The sequence below is a fragment of the Schistosoma haematobium genome, chromosome 6, assembly GCF_000699445.3.
Source record: "Schistosoma haematobium chromosome 6, whole genome shotgun sequence".
In the NCBI taxonomy this organism is placed as follows: domain Eukaryota; kingdom Metazoa; phylum Platyhelminthes; class Trematoda; order Strigeidida; family Schistosomatidae; genus Schistosoma; species Schistosoma haematobium.
In genome coordinates, this window is record NC_067201.1 from 1013862 (window position 1) to 1036265 (window position 22404).

A 22404-nucleotide genomic window follows, 5' to 3' on the forward strand; every position below is an offset into this window, starting at 1 on the left:
AGGTGCGTCTTGTCCTTCGGAAACTTGGTCCATCCGAGCTCGACAAGTATTGCAACTTCATTCTTACGCAGAACCCACACGACCATTCCTTCGACGCCACTATTCAATCTCTTCGGCAAGTTTTCGGTGATCATCATTCACTTTTCAATACTCGATATCGCTGCTTAAAACTGGTCATAAATGAGACCGATGACTCCTTGAACCACTTCGACGTTGTCAACCGTGAGTGCGGACGGTTCAAGCCGCGACCCCACACTGAAGACCAATTCAAGCCCCTAGTACTCATATACAGTCTCCAATCACCCAAATTCTCCAGCATCAGAACTCGGTTGCTTAACCACCTTGAACAAGACCCAACACTGTCACTCAATGCGCTCATAGACAAGTACCAACGCATCATAAATTTTCAGTGTGACCCCACTTTGGTTCAATCTGGGGGCAAGGGTGGTTCCGAAGTTCATGCTGTTCAACATCAGAAAAAATCTTCAAGATCGACAACCCCGAGCCTGTCAAACGCCAGCGCTGTTTCTGACAATAATCACTCCAAACCGTCTCAGAAGAAGCCCCATTCGACATGTTGGCACTCTGGAGCATGACACTATGTGAAGTTTTGTCCATTCAAACAGCATGTGTGAGATCGCTGTGAGAAAGTTGGTCACAAAAGCGGCTTTCGCAAATCCGACCGATCCAATAACCGTCGAAATGCACAGACGCAGCGTCGTTTTCCGAAAAAGCCGATTACCCCATCAAGGAGTTTAGCCGTAGTCTCCTACACTCATGCCGCGACTCGATGCAAATTTCTGACCCTCTCAATCAATGGTCAGCCAGTTCGATTGCAGTTGGATACTGCATCAGATATCGTTATTCTTTCGAAAATGACTTAGCGAAACTTGGACCAACCCCTCATCAAACCATCCACTCAGACAGCCGTCAGTGCCTGTGGGGATCATCTCCGCCTTCATGATGAACCCTATCGCTGCATTTCATTCAGAGGTACAACCTTCAATGGTGAGTGCTGTAAGATCTGTTTTGAATGTTTTGTGTGTGTGTGAAAATCCCTCCATGTATACACTTGCACATTGTTCCTGTCGATTCCCTTAGTTCTACATTGTTAGTCTTTTGATTACATTTGGGTTGTTAATATTTGTATTTTTTATCATAGTTTTTATTTTTCTTGCGCCTTCACTAGGTTTTTGTGTTTCTTCCCGAACTGCATCTATGTTGTTTTACTTGATACTTGTTCTTTGTGACAGCCATATTGATTTGCTCCTCCTTTTGTGCGCGTTCTTTCCAGTCAGGATGGAATAGCGTTTATTTGTTGTGACTGGTAATTTTTCCCGCATCTTTTACCAACGCCCTTATTTACTGCAATTTAGATTTGATTGACTGAACAATTATTGGTTGAATAGCCGAGTGGTAATATTTGTTTTCGTCACGATGTACATTTAAATTTGTGATGAATTGTAGAACCGTCATTTACCCGGTTACTTGTTTTGATTTTGACGGGCAAGGGCGCGTGTCTAACCTACATGTACGGCTATTCTTCAGTCCAAACCGTAGTTTGGATTCTACAGTGCTACATCACCAATTCTCCGCTCAACCTTCTAGGTTTAGATTGGTTCGAAGAAATCGGTCTCGCTGATATTTTCATTAGCGCTATCCGCAATCAAGTACAAACTACTGCCTCTACACAACAGCATGCTGCAGACCTTCAAAATCGATACACTGAACTCTTCCAACCTTGTTTTGGACTTTGTTCCACAACGAAAGCTGTTTTAATACTAGAGCCAGAAGCCATGCCAGTTTGTCACTCAAAACGTCCAGTTCCATACGCAGCTCTACCACTGGTTGACGATGAACTTCAACGTTTGGAAACTGAGGGTGTATCAGTACCTATTTCTTATTCATCGTGGGCTGCACCAATTGTGGCTGTAAAAAAAACTCATTGGTTCCGTATGCATCTGTGCAGACTTTTCCTTAGGACTCAACGCGGTTCCACAACAGCATCAATATCTGCTGCCGATCCCAGATGACTTATTTACTAGTTTAAATGGTGGTGTCTACTTTGCTAAGCTCGATCTGGCGGATGCTTACCTTCAAATTCCAGTCGCTCTGGAATCGAGAGAGATTTTGACAATCAACACTCACCGAGGACTTTTTCAGTGAACCCGGCTACCCTCTGGTAACCATTGGCATGATATAAACGGGAGAGAATCTGGTGCTGCACTATTAGCTAATGCTTTTCGGGCAATGCCTGCTACCGCTAAAAGATGTTCGGGAAGCTACCAGAGAAGACCCGATTTTCAAAGAAGCCATCACTTATATTCAGAAGACATGACCAGTTAAACAGCTGAGTGGTGGTATGCAACAACTAGCGAATCGTCCAGAGCCCTCTGTGTTGTTAACGATTGTTTGATGTTCAATGAACTCTTAGTAATTCCAACAACCCTACGCTCCAAGTTCCTACGTCAATTTCACCATGGACACCCAGGGATAAACCGTACGAAATCCATCGCTCGCAGCTATGCATATTGGCCGAACATGGACAAGCAGATTTTCAACTTCGTCAAAAGATGTTCACATTGTCACACAGCTGCGAAAAATCCCCCTAACATGTTTGCAGTACCCTGGCCAAAGTCAGGAAACCCCTGGTCGCGAGTGTATATTGACTTCACCGGAACCCTATATGGTACCACATATCTGATACTGGTTGACTCCTACCCCAAATGGCCAGAGCTTTTGCCAGTTGCGCTACTCGCTACAACTCGAACCATCAAACTCCTTAATCAGATCTTCGCTCAGCATGGTCTTCCAGAAACAATAGTAATAGACAGTGGTTCACAGTTCACATCTAGCCAATTCTGAGAATTTCGCCTGCAAACCTCGATCAACCATGCCTGTTTTACGCCATATCATCCACAATCTAATAAACAAGCTGAAAGGTTCGTTGATACGTTTAAACGAGCCATGCTTAAAGCACGAGTGGAGGGGACCGCAGGAGATATCATCGAACGATTTCTGGTTGTGTACCGGACAACCTCACATGACGTATTGCCAAACTTCCAATCCCCTGCTGAGATGCCTATGGGGCGAAAGCTACGAACAGTTCGTAGTGTGATGACACCCGAACAAGTGGCCCAGCAGAGCCCTCAGATGCAGATTACGCGAATTCCTTACGAAGTTGGTGCGAAAGTGTATGCACGGAACTATAGACACAGATGTGATAGATAGGTAGACTTTGATGTCACAAAAAAACATGGGAACGCCATAAATGATGTTGAGGTGAACCAAGACATCTGTACCACGCATCAGAATCAACTAAGGCCAAGGGAAGCTAGTGAGAAAGAAGAAATTATGAAACGCGTCCCACTCGACTTGCTGTTGGATACTTTTCAACTTCCGCAATACTTAAATCAGAGAAAACTAAGTCACCTACTCTAGCAGAACATCCCTCTGTTTCTGGTTAGTTACTATGGAGGTCGGATCGCAGGCGAAGATAACCAAAGAAATTTCAAGTAAAACTTTGGATACGTCACTTCTAACTTTACCAAAGGGAGGTGTTGAGATATTCAGAAAAATATCCCAAAAATTATCTCGTTAAGTCTAATGCTATTCTTGAATGTGAAATGGTGTCATTTTCTTATTCATCAATATTTATTTCACGTGTCAATATTCACTGTAGTCTTAACTGTATAAATATGCATTTGTCTGTAAAGTCTGTTTACATTTTAAGCGAATATTTTCAATCCAAACATCTAATTCAACAAACAAATGTCTATTTAATAGAACGTCTATTATGAATAACAAAGCAGTTTACAATAATCTTCAAAATATTCCACCTGAATATCTGTGAACTGATTAAAACATTCAATGGAACAGGATCTGTTCATCGTGTCTAATCATTGTCTTGTTATTCCAATTACAATCAATGACTGAATTCAAAGAGAATATTAAACTGATGACAAGTACGATGTATTCATACATCAATAGGAAAACACAGTACAGTGTGGAAAACTGTCGTGATTTGCGATAGCTGTCCAGATAATATTTTGTGCAGGTAACCACCTGTAATTATGAAAGTGTAGATCAATACTTCGTTATCGATGCATCCATATCAATATGTGTATCAGTGAAATATTAGGCATTTAATGACTTAGGGTTACACATTTAGTAATTTCTGAACACTCATACATAACAAATGAACAGTAAGTGCCTTGTATTTTGACCCGTCAAATATTGACAGATGATCGTTTTTATAACAAAGCATCATATAGATTGAGCCGTTCAACAACTCAACGCCTCTCTTTCAGCGATTCAGCTTGGCATCTCGTTGTGTTTGCTTCAAAATGTTTCGTGATGAATGGTTGTGAATGTTGTGAATAGTCGACACTAATGCTTCAAAGTTCTAATTTAAACAGAACGATATCTTTGAATGCATAATAATCAATGAACGGTTATTTGTACTGGAATTCGCTTATTAATTCGGAACTTACAATGAACATTTCACCGCACCAACAAACCAAGGTTGCACCTAGTAAACCTTTCTAAAATATAGAAAAGAAAACAAGTCACCCAACTTCATCACAGATCTACATAGGTATCAGTGGATAAACAGTATTACTTTATTAATAATTTCTACCAATTTTAAACTATTATGTACCAGTTCATGTATGAGACCAATCAGGCTGTTATTCTGAATTCGCGCATCATGTAATCACTCTGTCTCATGCTTGACGGTTGTTTAAACAACGAATTAGTTTCGTCAGACTGTATCATGAAACATTCAAGCTACCTATTCATCGAATATGAAATCGTTGCTTGAAGATGTACTGTTGGTGGTTTTGACTGTAATGATCATTTTGTTAGACAATCATAATATATAGATAGTATTGAGAATTACTTTCTCAAATTATAACATTATTTCATGATGCTTTGTATTAACAACATACAGTGTAAAGTACACATCAGATTGCAGACGTTTACCAGTTTTAATCCATGTGTAAAGGAAACTGGATTAATTAAGCAATTTATACGTGAGGAAAATATGATGGTGCAAATACTGTTGTTAGGTTCGAATCCCGCGGGGTGCAGGTCCGTGGATGAGCACTGCTGAGGAGTCCCATACTTGATCGAAACGGCCGTCCAATGCTTCCAGGTTTTCAATGGTGGTCTAGCTTCAACTGACTCATGATTTCAATCTGTGAAAATTTCTAAAAAATAATCTCCACAAACCCCTTCTGAAAACACTGTTAAATTTACTATTGCGGCGATATGATGTGAATAAACGTTCAACGCAGCCAAACATGTATTAGAAAACAAAGGTTTGTTTGGAATATTCCTCAGTGAAATACGAATTGAAAATGTATTTCTATTTCAATGTTGGAAACGTTTCATCGGTATTCATTATTGGCAATATTTCATTAGGACAACTGTAGCTATTCAAGAAAACCACTAGTATGGTGTGGAAATCTTTGATTAAATCAACTTACAATTTTATATATCACCCCGAAAACAAAGAAAATCAACCCAGTTACAGCAAATACACAACACAATGTGAACAAGATTATCATCCATTTCATTTTTGAACCTTGTAGCTTTATATCCAGCAAAACGGCAATGATGAAGAGCGCGGTAGCTATAGATACAGAAATAATTTGTTCGTACCATTTTCCAACTGACATTAGTAATACAACACCGACAATAATAAAGATCATCTGAATATTGAAAAAGTAGTGTCAAATTCTTATTAGTTCAGAAGATGAATCTGTCAGCAATTAAAGAAATAATGAAACAATAATCTTCACTGTCCTGCATTCGATTGAAATGCTTAGAAATGAATACTTATAGATACAAGCACATGGGAAGGAATGCTTATCTAAGTCTGTCATATTGACAAACATGAATTAGTTTCAAAGCTAATTCGCTCATCCAGTACACATGACCATGTTATGTGACATTTATTACCTATAGTGTGTGAATTATACTAACTTGGGTAAACCGAGAACCACGACAACTAGTGGTGACTGCAACTTGATGCACCAAATAATGACTCGTGTATCAGTGAACACAAGTTCAGTGGCAGATAAAGTGTGTAGATGATTACACAAATGAAAATGACAGAAATCCAATTCGTTTAGTTGTTCTGTGTTTACAACCCATTCCACATCTTACAAATGGTAATATCAACAAACGTAGGTGAGAGTGGAATGTATCGGTATCACGTGTATCCACGTCTACATATTTCTGAATTATCCAATAACATGGACGAATACCTTTTAATGTTACATTATTTTCACCAGTTACCAGTTAAGTCATAGCCCATAAACGAACGGATCACCAATGAAATCAGTGAAACTATGGAAACTGGATCTCCAAACATATTCGGATCTTAAAATTCAACGTCAAAACTCATCTGTTCAAGTCAACCTTCAAACATTCTTTTATCTCTATCACTGTCATCAAAACAACAAGACAATATTGACATTATTCAACAAACAAATCTACAATAAATTCAATCGATGGTTGAATGAAAATACCATGAATGTAATTTTAATATCATAATCAACTGACCGTTATCACTATGACGATAGTGTTCATTGTGGATTTAGTATGTAGATTTTTAATAAATATTATTATTAATCCAAGAACTAATCCGATAAATCTGAAGAACAAAAGAGAGAAATGTATAACATACTAAACTCACATATACAATAGACCATAGTGATGTGCATCAGGTGTTCTACCTAATCTGTATGTATGAAATGGTTGAACAAGTTTCTCATTGTCTCAGTTCGACATTTTCAAAAGTTTATGAAACTTGTCAAAATAAACAATGAGTGGAATACTTAATGATTGGTCGTCTTGAATATCTTATTTCATCTTGAAAATGCCCTGAGATTGAGGAGAAATAGGTCTCCATCTCGAAATTCTCTCACATGGACAAGCATATACAGCCACTGCCAGAAAACTCCTACTCACTGCCCTCTCATGGTGGAGGTGTTGTTCGCAAAATTGAGAGAACGAAAAGCGAATGTCCAGCGCTTCATCCGGATTAGTTGACACGGAGAATCCACCTGGTGGAGTTGGAAAACACTGATTACAAACGAATGATGCACATGGCTACAGGATACTGTGGGAAGAAATAGCATGTGAAACTATTGTTGTTCACCAGCTACCGTGAGACTGCATCTTCCGACGTTGCTCCACTGACTTGTGTATCTAGCGTTTTAGTCGAGGGCTCCGGGTGTAACTCCGTAAGAAAACCGCTTGCTTCGATCTGATCACTCGGGCAGTGTCACAGCTCACACGCAAATCCAGTGACTTGTGTGTCGTATATGTATTCGCTGACCCTTTGTACCAATATTTATGAATTCAAATAAACACCTAAAGATATTTCAGTATGGTCATTTATTGTGATGGGATGTAACACAAAATGAGAGTTGTTTGTACTGGAAACTAAACAAACTAGTTTGCTGTTCCTCAATTATAACATTCTTGTCAAACACGGGTCAAATTACTTATAACACTGTATTAATCGATTCAATGAATGATACGTAATAGTAATACATGTGAAATTGTCGTTATGATTCTCGGGGAATACGTTTATTATAAACATAGATTATTTACGTTAATATGAGACCACTGAGAACAACTGGATTTGTACACTGAGTAAAGCTGAATCTGTCAAATGGAATGAAAAATATCTTACATGCAAGTAGAATTATTCTGACTGGTTTCATTTGACAAGTTATCAAATTCGAATTTCATCATCTTTGAACTATCTGCAATGGAGATTTGTGGATAATTCACCTTTGAAAATTCACCTTCCACAATCACCAATTCTAACGTTGACTGAAATAAGTAAGAATTCACAATACAGTAATGGAAATAATCAATTTTATGGATTACGTAAAACCTTGTATTTTCATTCGCATGCCTATTCCTTTCTTTTTTCATTGTATTTCAACAGTTATGGATTTGACTTTTATCTGACTAGTTTGCTGTATGTATCATCATTACGAGATTCATAACCAAGACCGATTTCACAATACAGTAATGGAGGTTATTAATTTCATGGTTTACATTAAACCTTAACTATCTATTCACATGCCTATTTCTTTCCTTATTCATTGTCTTTCAACAGGTATGGATTCAGCGACAGAATTTGACTTTTATCTGACTAGTTTGCCTTATCATCTTAAAGAGATTAATAGGAAAGTTCAACAGTCGATGATAATTCATCTCATTAGATTCATGTTAGCTGCTTACGGCATACGGTGTTTTGGAATCATCAACGTTAATACACCCACTCCAGTGAAGATAGTTAACATTGATTAATTTATTCATGTCAATAAACAAAACTCAACAGAAGTATGTTTTTTCGATTATTTTCTCCTGTGATTTTCAGAAAAGATTTTGTCGTATTGTAAAGTGTAATGAAGGCAGCGAGTAGAGTGTGTGGTGAGTCTTTCGAGATGATCACGAACACGGTTGTTGATAGACATTGAAAATCTTGCAAAAGGCCGACATGTGATGTCTTTCCAAATATTTACCATCCATTTCATTCATATTCTCCATCCTGTAAATCTGGGAGAATGAGGCACCAAAACATGGGAATCTATAAGAATGTCTTTCGTGTTTGTAATAGAAACTAGCTGGAATCATTTATGCTGAGTGTACTATATTCTAGTTATAATATAACATTAAACTGAACTGTTATTATTGCTACTTATAAAACAACTTATCAACAAATCTAAACTCATGCCCAATTCACACCATTCTATATAAATTAACAAACTCACATGGAATGATTCTGATGTTCACAGTAAAAATGGTTCAATAAAATTAAACGAATTTATAACGGAATTCACCAATTACTTTGATTCAACTTTGTTAACTTATGAGTGCTTACTTTTTTCATTGAACTTTGGTTAAGTTAACTTTGCACAGAACAACGGAATAAGTGATTCGATTAGAAATAAAACAGACTCATTTGACTGTTTGTCCATAATAAGTGAATAAGTGATAGCACCTTTGAGTGAGAATGATATTGCCGCTTTGATGTGCTCAATGGTTGGATGAAGCCTCTACAGAGTAATGACGTTAATTGAGACATCATCAAAACATTAGCGATGTTCACATATTTCTCTTTTTAACACTATGATTAGTTTTTGTGGTCGGAATCGACACATCTTGTGCACTATCAGTATATACGTATTTATGCAATGTGATTGATGAAGGAAGTCGTTGAGAAAACCTGAACCTAGCTTTCATGTGAATACGCCGTAATGAGAAAGCTGTAACTGTAGTCTTGAGGAGAGTGATGCTTTCGATTCGGTGTCTACCAACCTCAAAATTAGAGACGTTGCCACTGAAATGTAATGAATCTTAAACAAATTAGCCTGTTGATGCGGTTTCATCGTCAATTTCCATTTTAATTATTTATTGTTGTTATCGCCCCCATATTTTGATAAAATATTCTGTCCTATAAGGTCACTTCAGAAGTTTATATTTCCATATTTATTTAGTTGCTTCCAATGGACGATACGTAGCTACACTGCCTTGTGGATCATACCTTTAGGTTGAAGGCTCTGGGTGTTACCTCCCAAGAAATCCACCTGCTTCGGCCTGGGCACCCGGGTAGTATCACAGCCGACATACAAATCAAGTGGCTTGTGTGGTTCATGTGTATTGGTTGTTCCTCTGCAACTATATCATGTCTATCAACCTCAATGAATCGTATTAACCTGATCATCTACTCTGTAAAGCTTCACATTAATACAATATATTTTTACTTGCATGTCTCGTCGTTTTCTCATCCATGAATGGTGAATGGTTTGACAATCCTACACAATTAGTGTTATTTCAGAATAGGAATTTACTGGATGGAATAACGATTTATTCACTAACCCATGAACAACAGTTGTTAGAAGCACACTAGTCCAAACACCGTCTGATGCATATTTGATACGATGATGTATGCAACTATTATTTACATTCAGTCTATCACGTATGTGCGTTATATTTCAAGTCACATACTCTTTTAATCCTTTGCATTATTCAAGACCACTAATTCACTCACATAATCTTACAGACTGTTAGATCGTTTTGTTTGCTATTACTTATCATATTGTTCCAATTTCCTCTTTGACATTACCAGAATTGATTACATCGGAACATAATGGTTACAAATGGAAGGATAATTATACGTGTTGTTTCTCTCATTTACATGATATGAAACTGGATGTCAAATGATGATAAAATTCATAACATTCCAGTAAATTAAGTAGGTCTATTACTGTGCATGCACTGTCACAATCTACAGTTCGATTCCACTGTTAACCTTCATTTCATGATACACATACATCAAGTTTTCTAAACATTGAAGCATACCATTAGAATATCCAAAACATGATGTGGTAGGAGTTCTAAACAGCTCAGCAAAGCATGTTCGACTGACAATAATCATGTCTTTTAAAGAGTTCTTCCAGCAAATTCTAATTCTGCATCAAGAATTCACTTTGATGAGCATGTCAATTGGAACATTCTATGCTGAACTGTTTCAAATTACATATATTGATATTGAAGGGGATATTCCTTGATTAACGTTCAATGCTTTTACATATCTAATTACTTATTCAAAGTATAATTAGTTAGTTGGATTGTAAATGCATTTTCACTGAACTTAATTCTTGAGTAAGATGTTGCATTCTACTACCAACTATTCATCTTGATCAGTTCGCCCAATGGTATTTGCAATGAGTATTAAAGCATATGATCGAACTCAAATGAATATTGAATAATCTTGTGGACATAAATATCAACATCTTACTCTCATATATTTGATAACTCTTTCAAACAATTGAACGCGAAACAACAGTCTGTGCAAGTAGATGGCTAGTCATTGAAACAATTTTGGTGATTAGATTGACTAGATAGTTTTCCTAAGTATGAAGTCCTTAACGAACATAAACATTTGAAACATTTGCTAACAAGGAATGCTTGGTGATTACTTAGTCTACGTAACTCACATTATCGAATACTAGATTCTATTACACAATGGCAAACATTTTATATGAAAGTCGATTACCGTAATGATTCGTTTAGGTCTACTGCGAATGGACGTCATTTCGAATGCATACCTATTATAGCTAGAAGACAGAAAGTGGTTATAGTGGTTAAGCGTGTGTTCAACAGCATCACTTCACATCCAAACATACAGTGTGTTCGTATGATGAGAAAACTACTTGTAGAATTCAATTAAAGCCTATATTGAGTAGGTGTGTATGATGTTTTATACTTCATTTTAGTTGTATACCATTCTCTGTATTGACATATAGATTACGTCGAATGCTAGTAAACCATGTAGAGGTTCATCCAGTTAGACTTCCATAGAAATGGCGGATTTCAATATATCCGTCACAGTGTGTTTTCTTTCAATATTACTGTAACTAAGGATTGAAAACACTTGTACTGCCCTTTTATTGATATGAGCAGGCTCAGTATAGAAGATGGATGATTTTTTCAGTTTTATATATTATTTTATATAAGTCTTTATCGTCTTATTACTGTTTATCAATTTGATGTAATGACATTCGTTTCATGATCATTTTGCACTTGAATGAATAAATGTTAGTAAGTATTACGTTATCATAAGGCGATATTACTTTGCTTGAATACATTATTATTTGAATTGTTCTGCTAATTTCATGTGAAACACAACGGTTCCTTGACACAATAGTTTATGAATCCTAACTTGGTAACTAATAGAGTTGTTCAGGTAGTTTATTGATCGGTTAGCTCACCAAGTGATAGTTATTTGTTCCATGTGATGCTCACAAATAATTCTTTACTGTTGTATTAAAAACACTATGACACATGAGAAGTAGGTCTTCCGAATGCATTATCGAATGTGATCTCTTTCCCGATTACGAAGATTAGGGTCGTAAAATGAATTTCAAAAGTCACACACTGATACATAAAACAATCCGTTTGTAGAACTTGTGCAGTATTTTTTCTGAAAATGTATTCACTGTTAAGTAGTTGGTCATTTTGATTGTTAATGCATGTTTAACGGGTTTTAGAAATCAAGTGCGAACTAGCTATCTACTTAGATAAATCATCAGATTGATATGCATTTAACTATTAAGTATATAATGAATTTGATTTGTAGTGGGGATAGAACACCTTTTAGTCATTGAATTCATGACATACGTGTAATTTGATCTTCGACCAGTTTTGTGTGTGCAGATCATTAATTCTATTGTCAATTTTTCGAAGTTTGTTTCCTATACTTGTGAATCGATTTTTAATTCACACTGGTTCAGCGTGTTTTATTATGTCAACCAAGGTGAACTTGACTTCTTTTGTATGGTACACTGGATCGATATTCCATTGAAATCTCATTATAAGATGACACCAACCTAAAATGACGTAGAACAATTATGGTGTATTCAAAATAACCCATAAGTTTATCTTATTCATTCTAATGTTCACATTTGTTTGGAAACAATTGGTGCTTAAAATTTCTCTGATATTCTTCCGATACATCACATTGTATTCACCTTACATTTGTTCAAATGATAAACAGGAAACAATAAACATGAGTAATTATTAGTGTTTTGCACTGATTAGTCTAGTAATAAATCGTAGTTTCCAATGAACGTCAACATGAACATTTTCATACAAAATGGATTGATATAGACGTGTAATGAACAGCGATCACAAGATTACCACATTTGGGAAAACAAGAAAAACCTTGTCTTGAATCTAACCTCCTAAATGCTAATCATGCTATTCATTTGTATTGGTTTAATGTGAACTTCAATTTAATAAACTCTCAAATGTTTACATACTCCACGATAGTTTCAAGAAACAAGTATCACGAATAACATCACAACTTCTAATTATTTTCATAACTTTACTTCTAATTATGTGGGAAGTATATAAACCAAGATAATGTCGATTTTCAAACCATGATTCAGTTATTGTCACTGTTAGTCGAACTCCTTGGACTTTGTTTAAATGGATGGTTTAGGGAAAACTTTAGACAATCTAATATAATAAAGATTAGCGTCAGAAACTCATTTAAAATCTTCTCAAAAACATGATGCATTAAAGAACACTCTTGATCTAGTAGTGCTTTTCCGGATATTACATATCGAAACAGCATCCACAGACCTTCTTATAGATGTCGCCTCACACAGTTTAAGAAATCATCATGATCGCAAGCAAATCTAGAGCGGGAATGCAGTAGAACAATACAACATACAACTGAATTACTGAAGTCAAACACATAGGTAACTGAAAACTTACTCCACGTTCTGTTCAGGAAGATTCGGGGGATGAACAAGTACCGATGGACTGGAAAGAAGGATACCACATCAAGATATCAAACAAAGCAGATGTGAGCGGATGCGCTGACTACAGAGGCATCCACTACTGTCACAACCAGGAAACGTTTCCAAAAGTGTTGTTAAACAGAATGAAGGATCCAGTAGACGGGATTCTATAAGGATCGGTCGTACGCAAACCAAATCAGAACAATGCGGACTACTGTTGAGCAATCAATGGAAAGTAACTCGTTACTATGCATCAGCTTCCTTCACTATGAGAAAGCGTTTGACAGTGTGGATAAGAGCATCTTATAGAACCGTCTTCTACACCATGATGTCACGGAGAAAATCGTAAACATCACCCGGAATTCATGTGATGAGCTATGCTACATGGTGGTGCACGGACAACTGTTTACAGACCGTTCCAAGCGAAGGATCGTGCCAGACTAGACTACTTATTCTCCCTTCTCTCTCATTGTTCTCGTAGTCGACCGAATTATGAAGAACTGGACATCTGAAAGGGAAGCACGAAATACAGTGCACAACTTGCATGCAACTAGGCTTATTGTAACAGAGAACAAACAGACTTCCGATTGAAGAGGACACTAAAAAAAGACGTTGGGGCTAGATCGGACACAAATTGTTGAGATTTATTAACTCCATCATATGGCAATCCATGACCTGGAATCCTGAAGGTGGAAGGAATAGAGAGAGATATAAGAACAAGTCGTGCCGGGAATTGTAGGCAGATATCAAGAAAAGAAATGGTGTTTGAAAACTCTGAAAGGAGAATCCATGACAGAGTTGGTTAACATATCCTGTTTTGGAGACTCTCGTGCTCCTGTGAGTGAGGTAATAGGCATGAGAAAGCTATACACAATCACATTGTATGAAAGCCAGTTACGACCAATGACCTTGCGCTTTTCGACTGCTCACATAGCCGCTTTGATTAATAATCCATTAGAATCATGATCGACATCTCGTAAGTGGTGTCAGTTCACTGCATTGGATCATCAGAGTATAATAACCCTCAGACATATGTCTAAACGTCAAGAAACCATGATGAAACAAAACATTGAAACATTTTATAACTATAAGCACCTATCATGTTCACACATTTACAACTTTTATAAATGGTAATAGTTTTCGTCAACTTTGATCATGGATACAAAACACAAAGTCCTTAAACAACACAAAACATCAATATGGATCTCAAATGGATTATACGTTGACTTTGAAATGTTACTTGACTTATCAATGGTCAGACACTTGAAGCTTTATGAAAGCCGAAAACAAAAACAAAAAATAATAATATTGAAGATTTCGTTGTATTTTTTTTATTTGATGAGATCAACGACTTCGGTGAAGTTAAGACATAAATGAGTTAGAATACGATTAACATTCATTCATCACTGTTATCTGGTTTGGAGTCGGAAGAAAAGGAAGTTTACGCTCGTAAAAATATATACACATAACTTATTCTGGCTTCCGGACAAGCCAATTTATTCACCTTTCTTGAGTAACATCTTAACAGTGCCAACTATTAAATCATCAACGTTGACTGTGTTTGGATGAGCGTATGTGCGTGCATTGCGTATTTTACTCATCACCTGTCTGTAGCTTATTTTCATCGGGCTATAAATATCGATTACCGCTTGATTAAGCTGAATTGGCTCAAAAGCTTTCTCCACTGCGTATCATTTTGCTGCTCCTCTCAGTTGTCTGGATCAACGATCGTATGTAATATACGTAATCACAATTCATTCTCGTATTTGGTTTCGTTGATCACGTTATTCACTAATGCGAATTAAGTCGATCATTATAAACGAGGATTGGAGACTAGTGATGAATCAATAGAAGATAGTCTACAACCAGCTTGATTGGCCGAATACATAATAGATATAAATAAACGAATGAGTAAGGATTAGGTGTCTGTATTTCATAGATAATTTGCCTTCCATTTGGACTTGACTTGTTCATACGCTACATTACTACTTTCATTAACAACGTTATAGTTTTATTGTTAAGGATTTTAGAACCGATAACATTATCACATTATACATTTGATTGTCTGTATTGAAACGTGTGAATGTTCAGACCAGTTTGCACACAAATAGAACAATTTCTAAACCCATCACCGAGCATGGATTTTAAGAGTGAAAGGAGCTATATAAAAACATGAAGTTCCAACATTAGATCTCAGCGGGATTCAGTACGAGCACTTCTAAGGAGTCTCATACTCAAACGAAACAGAAGTCTAATGTTTCCTCTTCCACAATGGTAGTCGAATCAAGATCAGTCATTAATGTAGAATATGAAAACTGCTTTCTTAATAAACAATAATTGTAGTACATTCAAACGTTGCTTTTGCAAAAAATTTAACAAGTTACCAGACACATTATGCAAGTATGATATACACTGTTTGAAACAGATGTTTATGTGAGACAGCATGAGCTTTTCTCACTTCCTTTTGAAGACGACTGGATTTCGACAAATTGAATGCTTCACATTCCCTGACTCCTTTAAATGAGATTGATCAAAACTACTGAAAGCTATCAAACGAGTTACAGTGGTACAGTTGACATCACTACATTTGTTTATTCGTTCCAGGTTTATATTTTTCAGTTCCAACACATCTTTTGTTGTCACACTGATCTTTCATAGTATCCTGTGTGGTGTTTTCATTTTATGGTAGGAGTAGAGCTTTAGTGAAAATATCCAACAGAAGTTATACTGATACCTGTCATTAATTCTGACTGCTTCATACAATTTCAACTTGAAGTTGTTGCAAAATAATTTATGTCACGTATCAGTGACATACGTTTCATTGTGTTATTCTGTTTCATTATTAGATCTTGGTTCCAGTTTAAGTAAGTGGTGGACGTTGTTTCCACCATCTTCTCTGAGCTTCAGACATGGACTCACCGACGTCTACCGAGGCAATCAAATATAAAATTAATCCTTCACTGCCTACTTTTTGAAATGTAATTATTTGTTCTCATTTATCCGTACTTGTTTACACTCAAAAATTCACAAATCACTGATTAGTTGGAAATTTGGAAAAAGTTCACAATGTAACAACAATTTGCCAAACATAAAATTTGTCATTTCCTTTCCGTTAACTTCATTCTACTCCTCTTTATTCGTATTACCCAGCAGAAGTCCCCGAATCAATGGGCTGAAATATTAACAGATCCATACGTGCGACAAGAGAACACCAACCAAGCCGATCACACTTGATAGAGAAACTGTGGGGGAGATGAATACATTTACGTACCTGTTCAGGATCATCATCAATGAACAAGGAGGATCTCATGCAGAGGTGGAGGCACGGGTTGACAAAGATAGGACAGCATTCCTATAGTTAAAGAACATATTCAACTGTAAACAACTATCAACCAATATCATAGTCAGAATATCCAATACGAACGACAAAACAGTTAGTTCTACTGTACGGAGTTGAAACCTCGTGAACTAACACTAACATCATCAAAAACGTCTAGCATAAAAATTGCTTTATTCACAATATCTTGAATTATTAACACACCTACCACCAAAAAGCATGATTAGCAAAATCAAATGAATGTACTTGGAAGAGACAAATTTTCACAAATGCCATCAACAACTGTCATCACACTCAATATCAAGCACGAAATTGAATGAGGAGGCCAACAATGAGTTTCCAGTAGCGCAATATATAAACCGACAAACTCTTTCAAATCAACCCATGCAATTCAAATAAGTTGAGGGCGAACAACAAAGAGAAGAAAATTTTATTACAAGAATAAGCTGAGTAAATGTAGAGAGCATTAGGACGGACAAAACTGCCCACTCTTCGTCTTCGTCTGCATAAAACTAAAATAACTGTCAAATTTCACGATCAATATTAGCTCACATCAATGAAAGTCGACAGATTTCGACACTTGTTCGACTTAGTAGAAGTCAACATGTCAGACAGAACATATGCAAGTATGACTAGCGCATTTTCAGAAAGCTGGCAATCAGGTCAATTTGCAGCCACTGAACATACTGAAATCGGTACAACTTATCAAACAGAATTGTCATGGAGGAGAGTTCAGATTAAAGAGCAGGCAATAGAAAGTTACGGTCAACGACAAACAATGAATTCGGAGTTCGAAAGGCTCTATAAGCTACTAATAAGAGGAAGAATTTTTTTGCCTACTTTTAGCTGGCATTAAGGCGTTTCATGTTGTCTGGAGGACTGATTAAAACCATCCAGCTCAAACAGTGTCAGTCAAAATACTAGTCACTGAAACATACGTTATTTTTCAAAGTCACGACACGTGTGTTGTTGGTAAATACGATCGTTGTACAAACCATTCCAACCAATGTGTTTTGTTTTAAGTTCAAGTACAATGAAAATGTGCCTCAATCCAGAAATTTACACCAACAGACGAAGATCTATTTAACACAACATCTATTATAAATGACAAAACAGTTTACAATAATATTCAAACTATTCCTCATGAATATATGGGAGTATCTGTAAACTAATTAAACACTCAATGGAAAAGCATCGATTATTTGTGTCCATTAGTTATGTCATTCAGTTTTTCCATTTTTTGGATGACAATCGATGATTGTATTTAAGGATAATTGTAAATTGATGACAAGTATGAAATATTCATAAATCACTAAGAATAAACTGTAGAGTGTAGAAAAATGTTCTTCTTCACGGTGTTCGGCGACATGCAAAGTGTGTGGATGATCATAAAAATGAAAAAGACAGAAATCCAATCTGTTTAGTTATTCTGTGTTTACAACCCATTCCATATCTTATAAATGTTTATAACAACAAACATAGATGAGGGTATAATGTATCGGTGTGATGTGTATCCACGTCTACTTATTTCTCATTTATCCATAACATGGACTGATATCCTTTAATGCTATACTATTTTCATCACATAACGAGGAATCCTCATAGATCACGATCCAACAGGATCATTGGTGATCTGAATTATATTCGTTGACATTTTTATGAAATCAGTGAAAATACAGAAACTGGATCTCTAAACATAATGATAACTCAAAACACAACATCGAAAATCATCTATTCAAGTCAATCTTCAATCATTTTTTTATCTCGATCACCGTTATCAAACGAACATGACAAGGTTTTTATTATTTAGTAAACAAATATACACTAAATATAATAGAGAGTAGAATGAAACTATCATGAATGTAGTTTTAAACAATATTCAACTGACGGTTATAACGATGAAGACACTGTTCTTTGCAGATGCAGAATGTAGTTTGTTGTTAAACATTATTATTAATCCAAGAACTAAACCGATCAATCTGAAAAACGAAAGAAAACAATGTACAATATCATAATCTCACAGATACAGTGGACAATAATGATGTGCATCAAATGTTCTACATAATCTGTATGCATGAAATGGTTGAACAAGTTCCTCATTGTCTCAGTTCAACATTTTCAAGTTTATGGAACTTGTCAAAATATACGATAAGTGGAATACGTAATGAGTGATTGTCTTGAATATCTCATTTCATGCATTTCAGTATGATCATTTGTTATGATGTGATGTAACACACAATGACATTGCTGTGCACCGTGAAGAAACATACTATTTCTCTCTTCCTCAATCATAATATTCTTGCCAAACGTGAACCAAGTGTTTTATCACAGTGTATCAATCTGTTCACCAAATGATGCGTAATAGTAATACACAAAATGATGTATTTTAAACATACATAACTTACATTAATAAGAAACCACTGAAAACAACTGGATCTCCATTACGTTCAAAGCTGAATCTGTCAAATGTCAAGAAATATGTCTTACATGCAATTGGAATTATTCTGACTGGTTACCGTTGACGCATCAACAAATGCGAATTTCATCATCATTGAACTATCTGCGATGGAGACTCGTGAACAATTCACCATTGAAAATTCACCTTCCACAATCAGCAATTCCAACTTTGACTGAAATAAGAAAGAATTCACAACACAGTCATGGAGACATTCAATTTCATGGATTACATAAAACTTTAAATATTCATTTACATGCCTATTTCTTTCCTTATTCATTGTATTTCAACAAGTATGGATTCAGCTACAGAATTTGAATTTCATCTGACTAGTTTGCTGTATGGTCTTTATGAGATTAATTATAAAGATCGAAGGTCGATGAAAACTGATCTCATTAGATTGACGTTAGCTGCTCACTGTTTACCGTGTTCTAAGGCCATCAACGTTAATGCACTCATTCTAGTGAATGTAATTAATATTGACAAATATAATCATCACTATAAATGATAGTCAAATGGAAGTATGTTGTTTCTTACGTTGAGCTATTTCATTTACTTTGATATCTTTGCAGTTGAAAGATGAATGTCATACAGTCGAAGCATAGACACCCTTCGTCTTCTGTGGAAAACAATTTGTTCAGTAAACTGATGATCTCAATGTGTGCATTAGGAATGAGGATTTCAACCCCCTCATATCCTTAAACACCCTGTTGTAATACAATGAATTTTGTGCTATTGGATAGCCGTAATGAAAATAATGTCAAACGACACTTGTCGTGTTGTAGGGTTTTGCCCAATCATTCTCCCTACCCTCATGTGGTATTGATATCAAGCAAAGTTTTACATCCGACTATTTATATAAATGAACTATATTGCTTGTAGCATTGCCCGACATTCACATTGACGATTTGTTGATTCTTGCACATTACGTACTATTCACTACTGTTCTCCATTATGTTTTCCGCTGATTTCCAGAAAAGATTTTGTTACATTGACGAGAGTGCTGAAGGCAGTGATTAGAGTTTATGGTGAAGATAATTGAAATCATTTCCGCTGATATTTCTTTATTGTAGTTAGCCTATAACATTGGTCGAAATCGTTGTGATTGCTACTTATAAAACAACTTTTCGACAAATCTAAACTCATGCTTATCTCATACCATTCGATAGAAATTAACAAACTCACATGAAATGATTCTGATGTTCAGTAAATCTGATTCCATAAAATTACACAAATTTATAACGGGATTCACCAATTACTTCGAGTCATCTTTATTAACTCATGAGTGGTTACTTTTTTCATTGAACTTTGGTTAAGTTAACTTTGTACAGAACAATGGAATAAGCGATTCGGTTAGAAATAAAGCAAAATGATTTAACTGTCAGTTAATTGTGAAAAAATGAGTCATAACACCCCAAAGTGGAGATTAATTTATTACTGTGATGTGCTAGTTTGTTTAGGTTGAATGACGTCTCTACAAAGTCTTAACGTCAGTCGAAACGCCATCAAAACATTATTGATGTCCGTTATTTCTTTTTATTAATAGTATGTTTAGTTTCCGTGGTGGAAAACTATATATCTTCTACACTATGAATACATATATACAAACGTAATGTGACTGTTGAAAGAAGGCGCCGAGGAAACTTAAATAAAAGTTTCATGTGAAAACGCCGTCGTCAGCAAGCTGTAACTGCAATCTTGAGGGAAGTGATGTATTCGAATTCGCGTCTCTCAGCCTCATATTTTTCTCACTTTTTGTCCCTCTGTGTATAAAGGCTGAACAACTTTATATGTCAATGCTGTACGTCGACAAGTTTTCTCCTTCTTACAACTTAAATTATTTGATTATTTATGTGCTTGTTTACACACCAATACGGTATACCAACTACAATATTCTTGAACCTGATGGTTAAAAGCTGAGAAATCTCAATTAGTTGAATCGATGTTTTATATGGCATGGTACCGATGAAATCACTGTAATATGATAGGTGATTAAGCATTAGGAATTCGTAAGAGAACTTTCGCTGATCAACGTATAAATGAATACGTAAGTACAACTTCAAAAGAAGTCTATGTGACTTAACAAACCAAATGAGATTGCTTTCTTAATAACTAACCTGTTCTATGATTTCGTTAACTAATTCAACCATTTCTAATGACGAAGTCAATATTTTATCTAATGAAAGAATAGTCAATTATCATACAGTATTTAATAACGATGAAAATGCCATCGAATTCATTCACTGAATTCCACTTGTTCATATGCCTAATGTCAAGTGTGTTCGAACAGTTTAACTTCTATGATGGAGGTAATCAATAACTTGTGTAGGCCAAGTTAATTGAATTTAATAACTGGACATGAAAGATAACCACCAGTAAAGGATTCCGTCATGCAACAAGTAGCATTTCAAATAATAAGGTTCACTCTGTCTATTACAGAGGCAAAACGGTTTTGATCTGGACTTAAACATGACATGAATACCACGAGATATGAATGTTCCATAATGAAGAATAATTTTCCACTTGATAAACCTTCTTGTCATATTCGATATGCGTCATTTGTGTTTATCACATGTGAGAAATACTCCAGTTGATGTACACCATAGGAAGTTCACTCAGTCTTTTATGAATAATCCGAATGAACACATAGAATTCATGTCACACACATAATTGATATAGTTTAAACAATAAGTACTGTGAGAAAATTCCTATCAACTGATGCGAATACATCACGACTACGTCAAATGGAAAAATCCATATATCTTAACAGGCTGTAACAAAATTTAAAAGTGATCGGATGATATGATGATTTCCTTGATAACCGTCGGAAATAGTTTTATGAGAAGTTGTATGAGTCAAGAGTAACATTGAATTTAATTGATATCGTTTATTTGAATCTTCGCATTGTTGTGTTAGAACTGCGATTATTCAGGCCCTCATTAGCATATGTGCATACTTTGAGTATTGTCTCGATATTACCTTCCGTAACAAGTATTATAAGCAGAGATGGATGGTGACTAGCAGTGGAATGGAGGACGTGCATTTCCATCGTATTTCGGACTCGTCAGTTGGATGTATCTAATACTCCGAGTTGATGTTGACGCTAGAACTGGAACGCAGTACCGTTCGCATCAAACGCGTTATCCACTCAGCTGATAGCCACTTGCCTGTGCAATGTATGCTTGAAAACATATTGAGCATATCTGTAGGACAAAATGACTAGACTGTAATTTATGGGCAAATCAATCGTGTTTCTGCGAGCTGGACAATCC

At 36.0% G+C, this 22404-nt stretch overlaps 1 protein-coding gene across 3 annotated transcripts in view; it reads right to left on the reverse strand.

Moving 5' to 3' along the window:
* Positions 1 to 3774: 3774 nt before the first annotated feature.
* MS3_00008272 (uncharacterized protein) overlaps positions 3775 to 22404 on the reverse strand; it is a 28492-nt gene continuing 9862 nt past the window's right edge. The window contains exons 1-5 of one of the 3 annotated variants that reach the window (XM_051216631.1): positions 7709 to 7856; positions 6571 to 6661; positions 5490 to 5714; positions 4494 to 4544; positions 3775 to 4065 (exon numbers count right to left, since the gene is read on the reverse strand). In XM_051216631.1, coding sequence (XP_051065220.1) covers positions 3868 to 4065; positions 4494 to 4544; positions 5490 to 5714; positions 6571 to 6661; positions 7709 to 7770 — 627 coding nt within the window. In that variant the 5' untranslated portion in view covers positions 7771 to 7856 and the 3' untranslated portion in view covers positions 3775 to 3867. Of the gene's footprint in view, positions 4066 to 4493; positions 4545 to 5489; positions 5715 to 6570; positions 6662 to 7708; positions 7857 to 22404 lie in introns of those variants that run through there. The other 2 variants (XM_051216632.1, XM_051216630.1) reach the window with 2 other exon arrangements.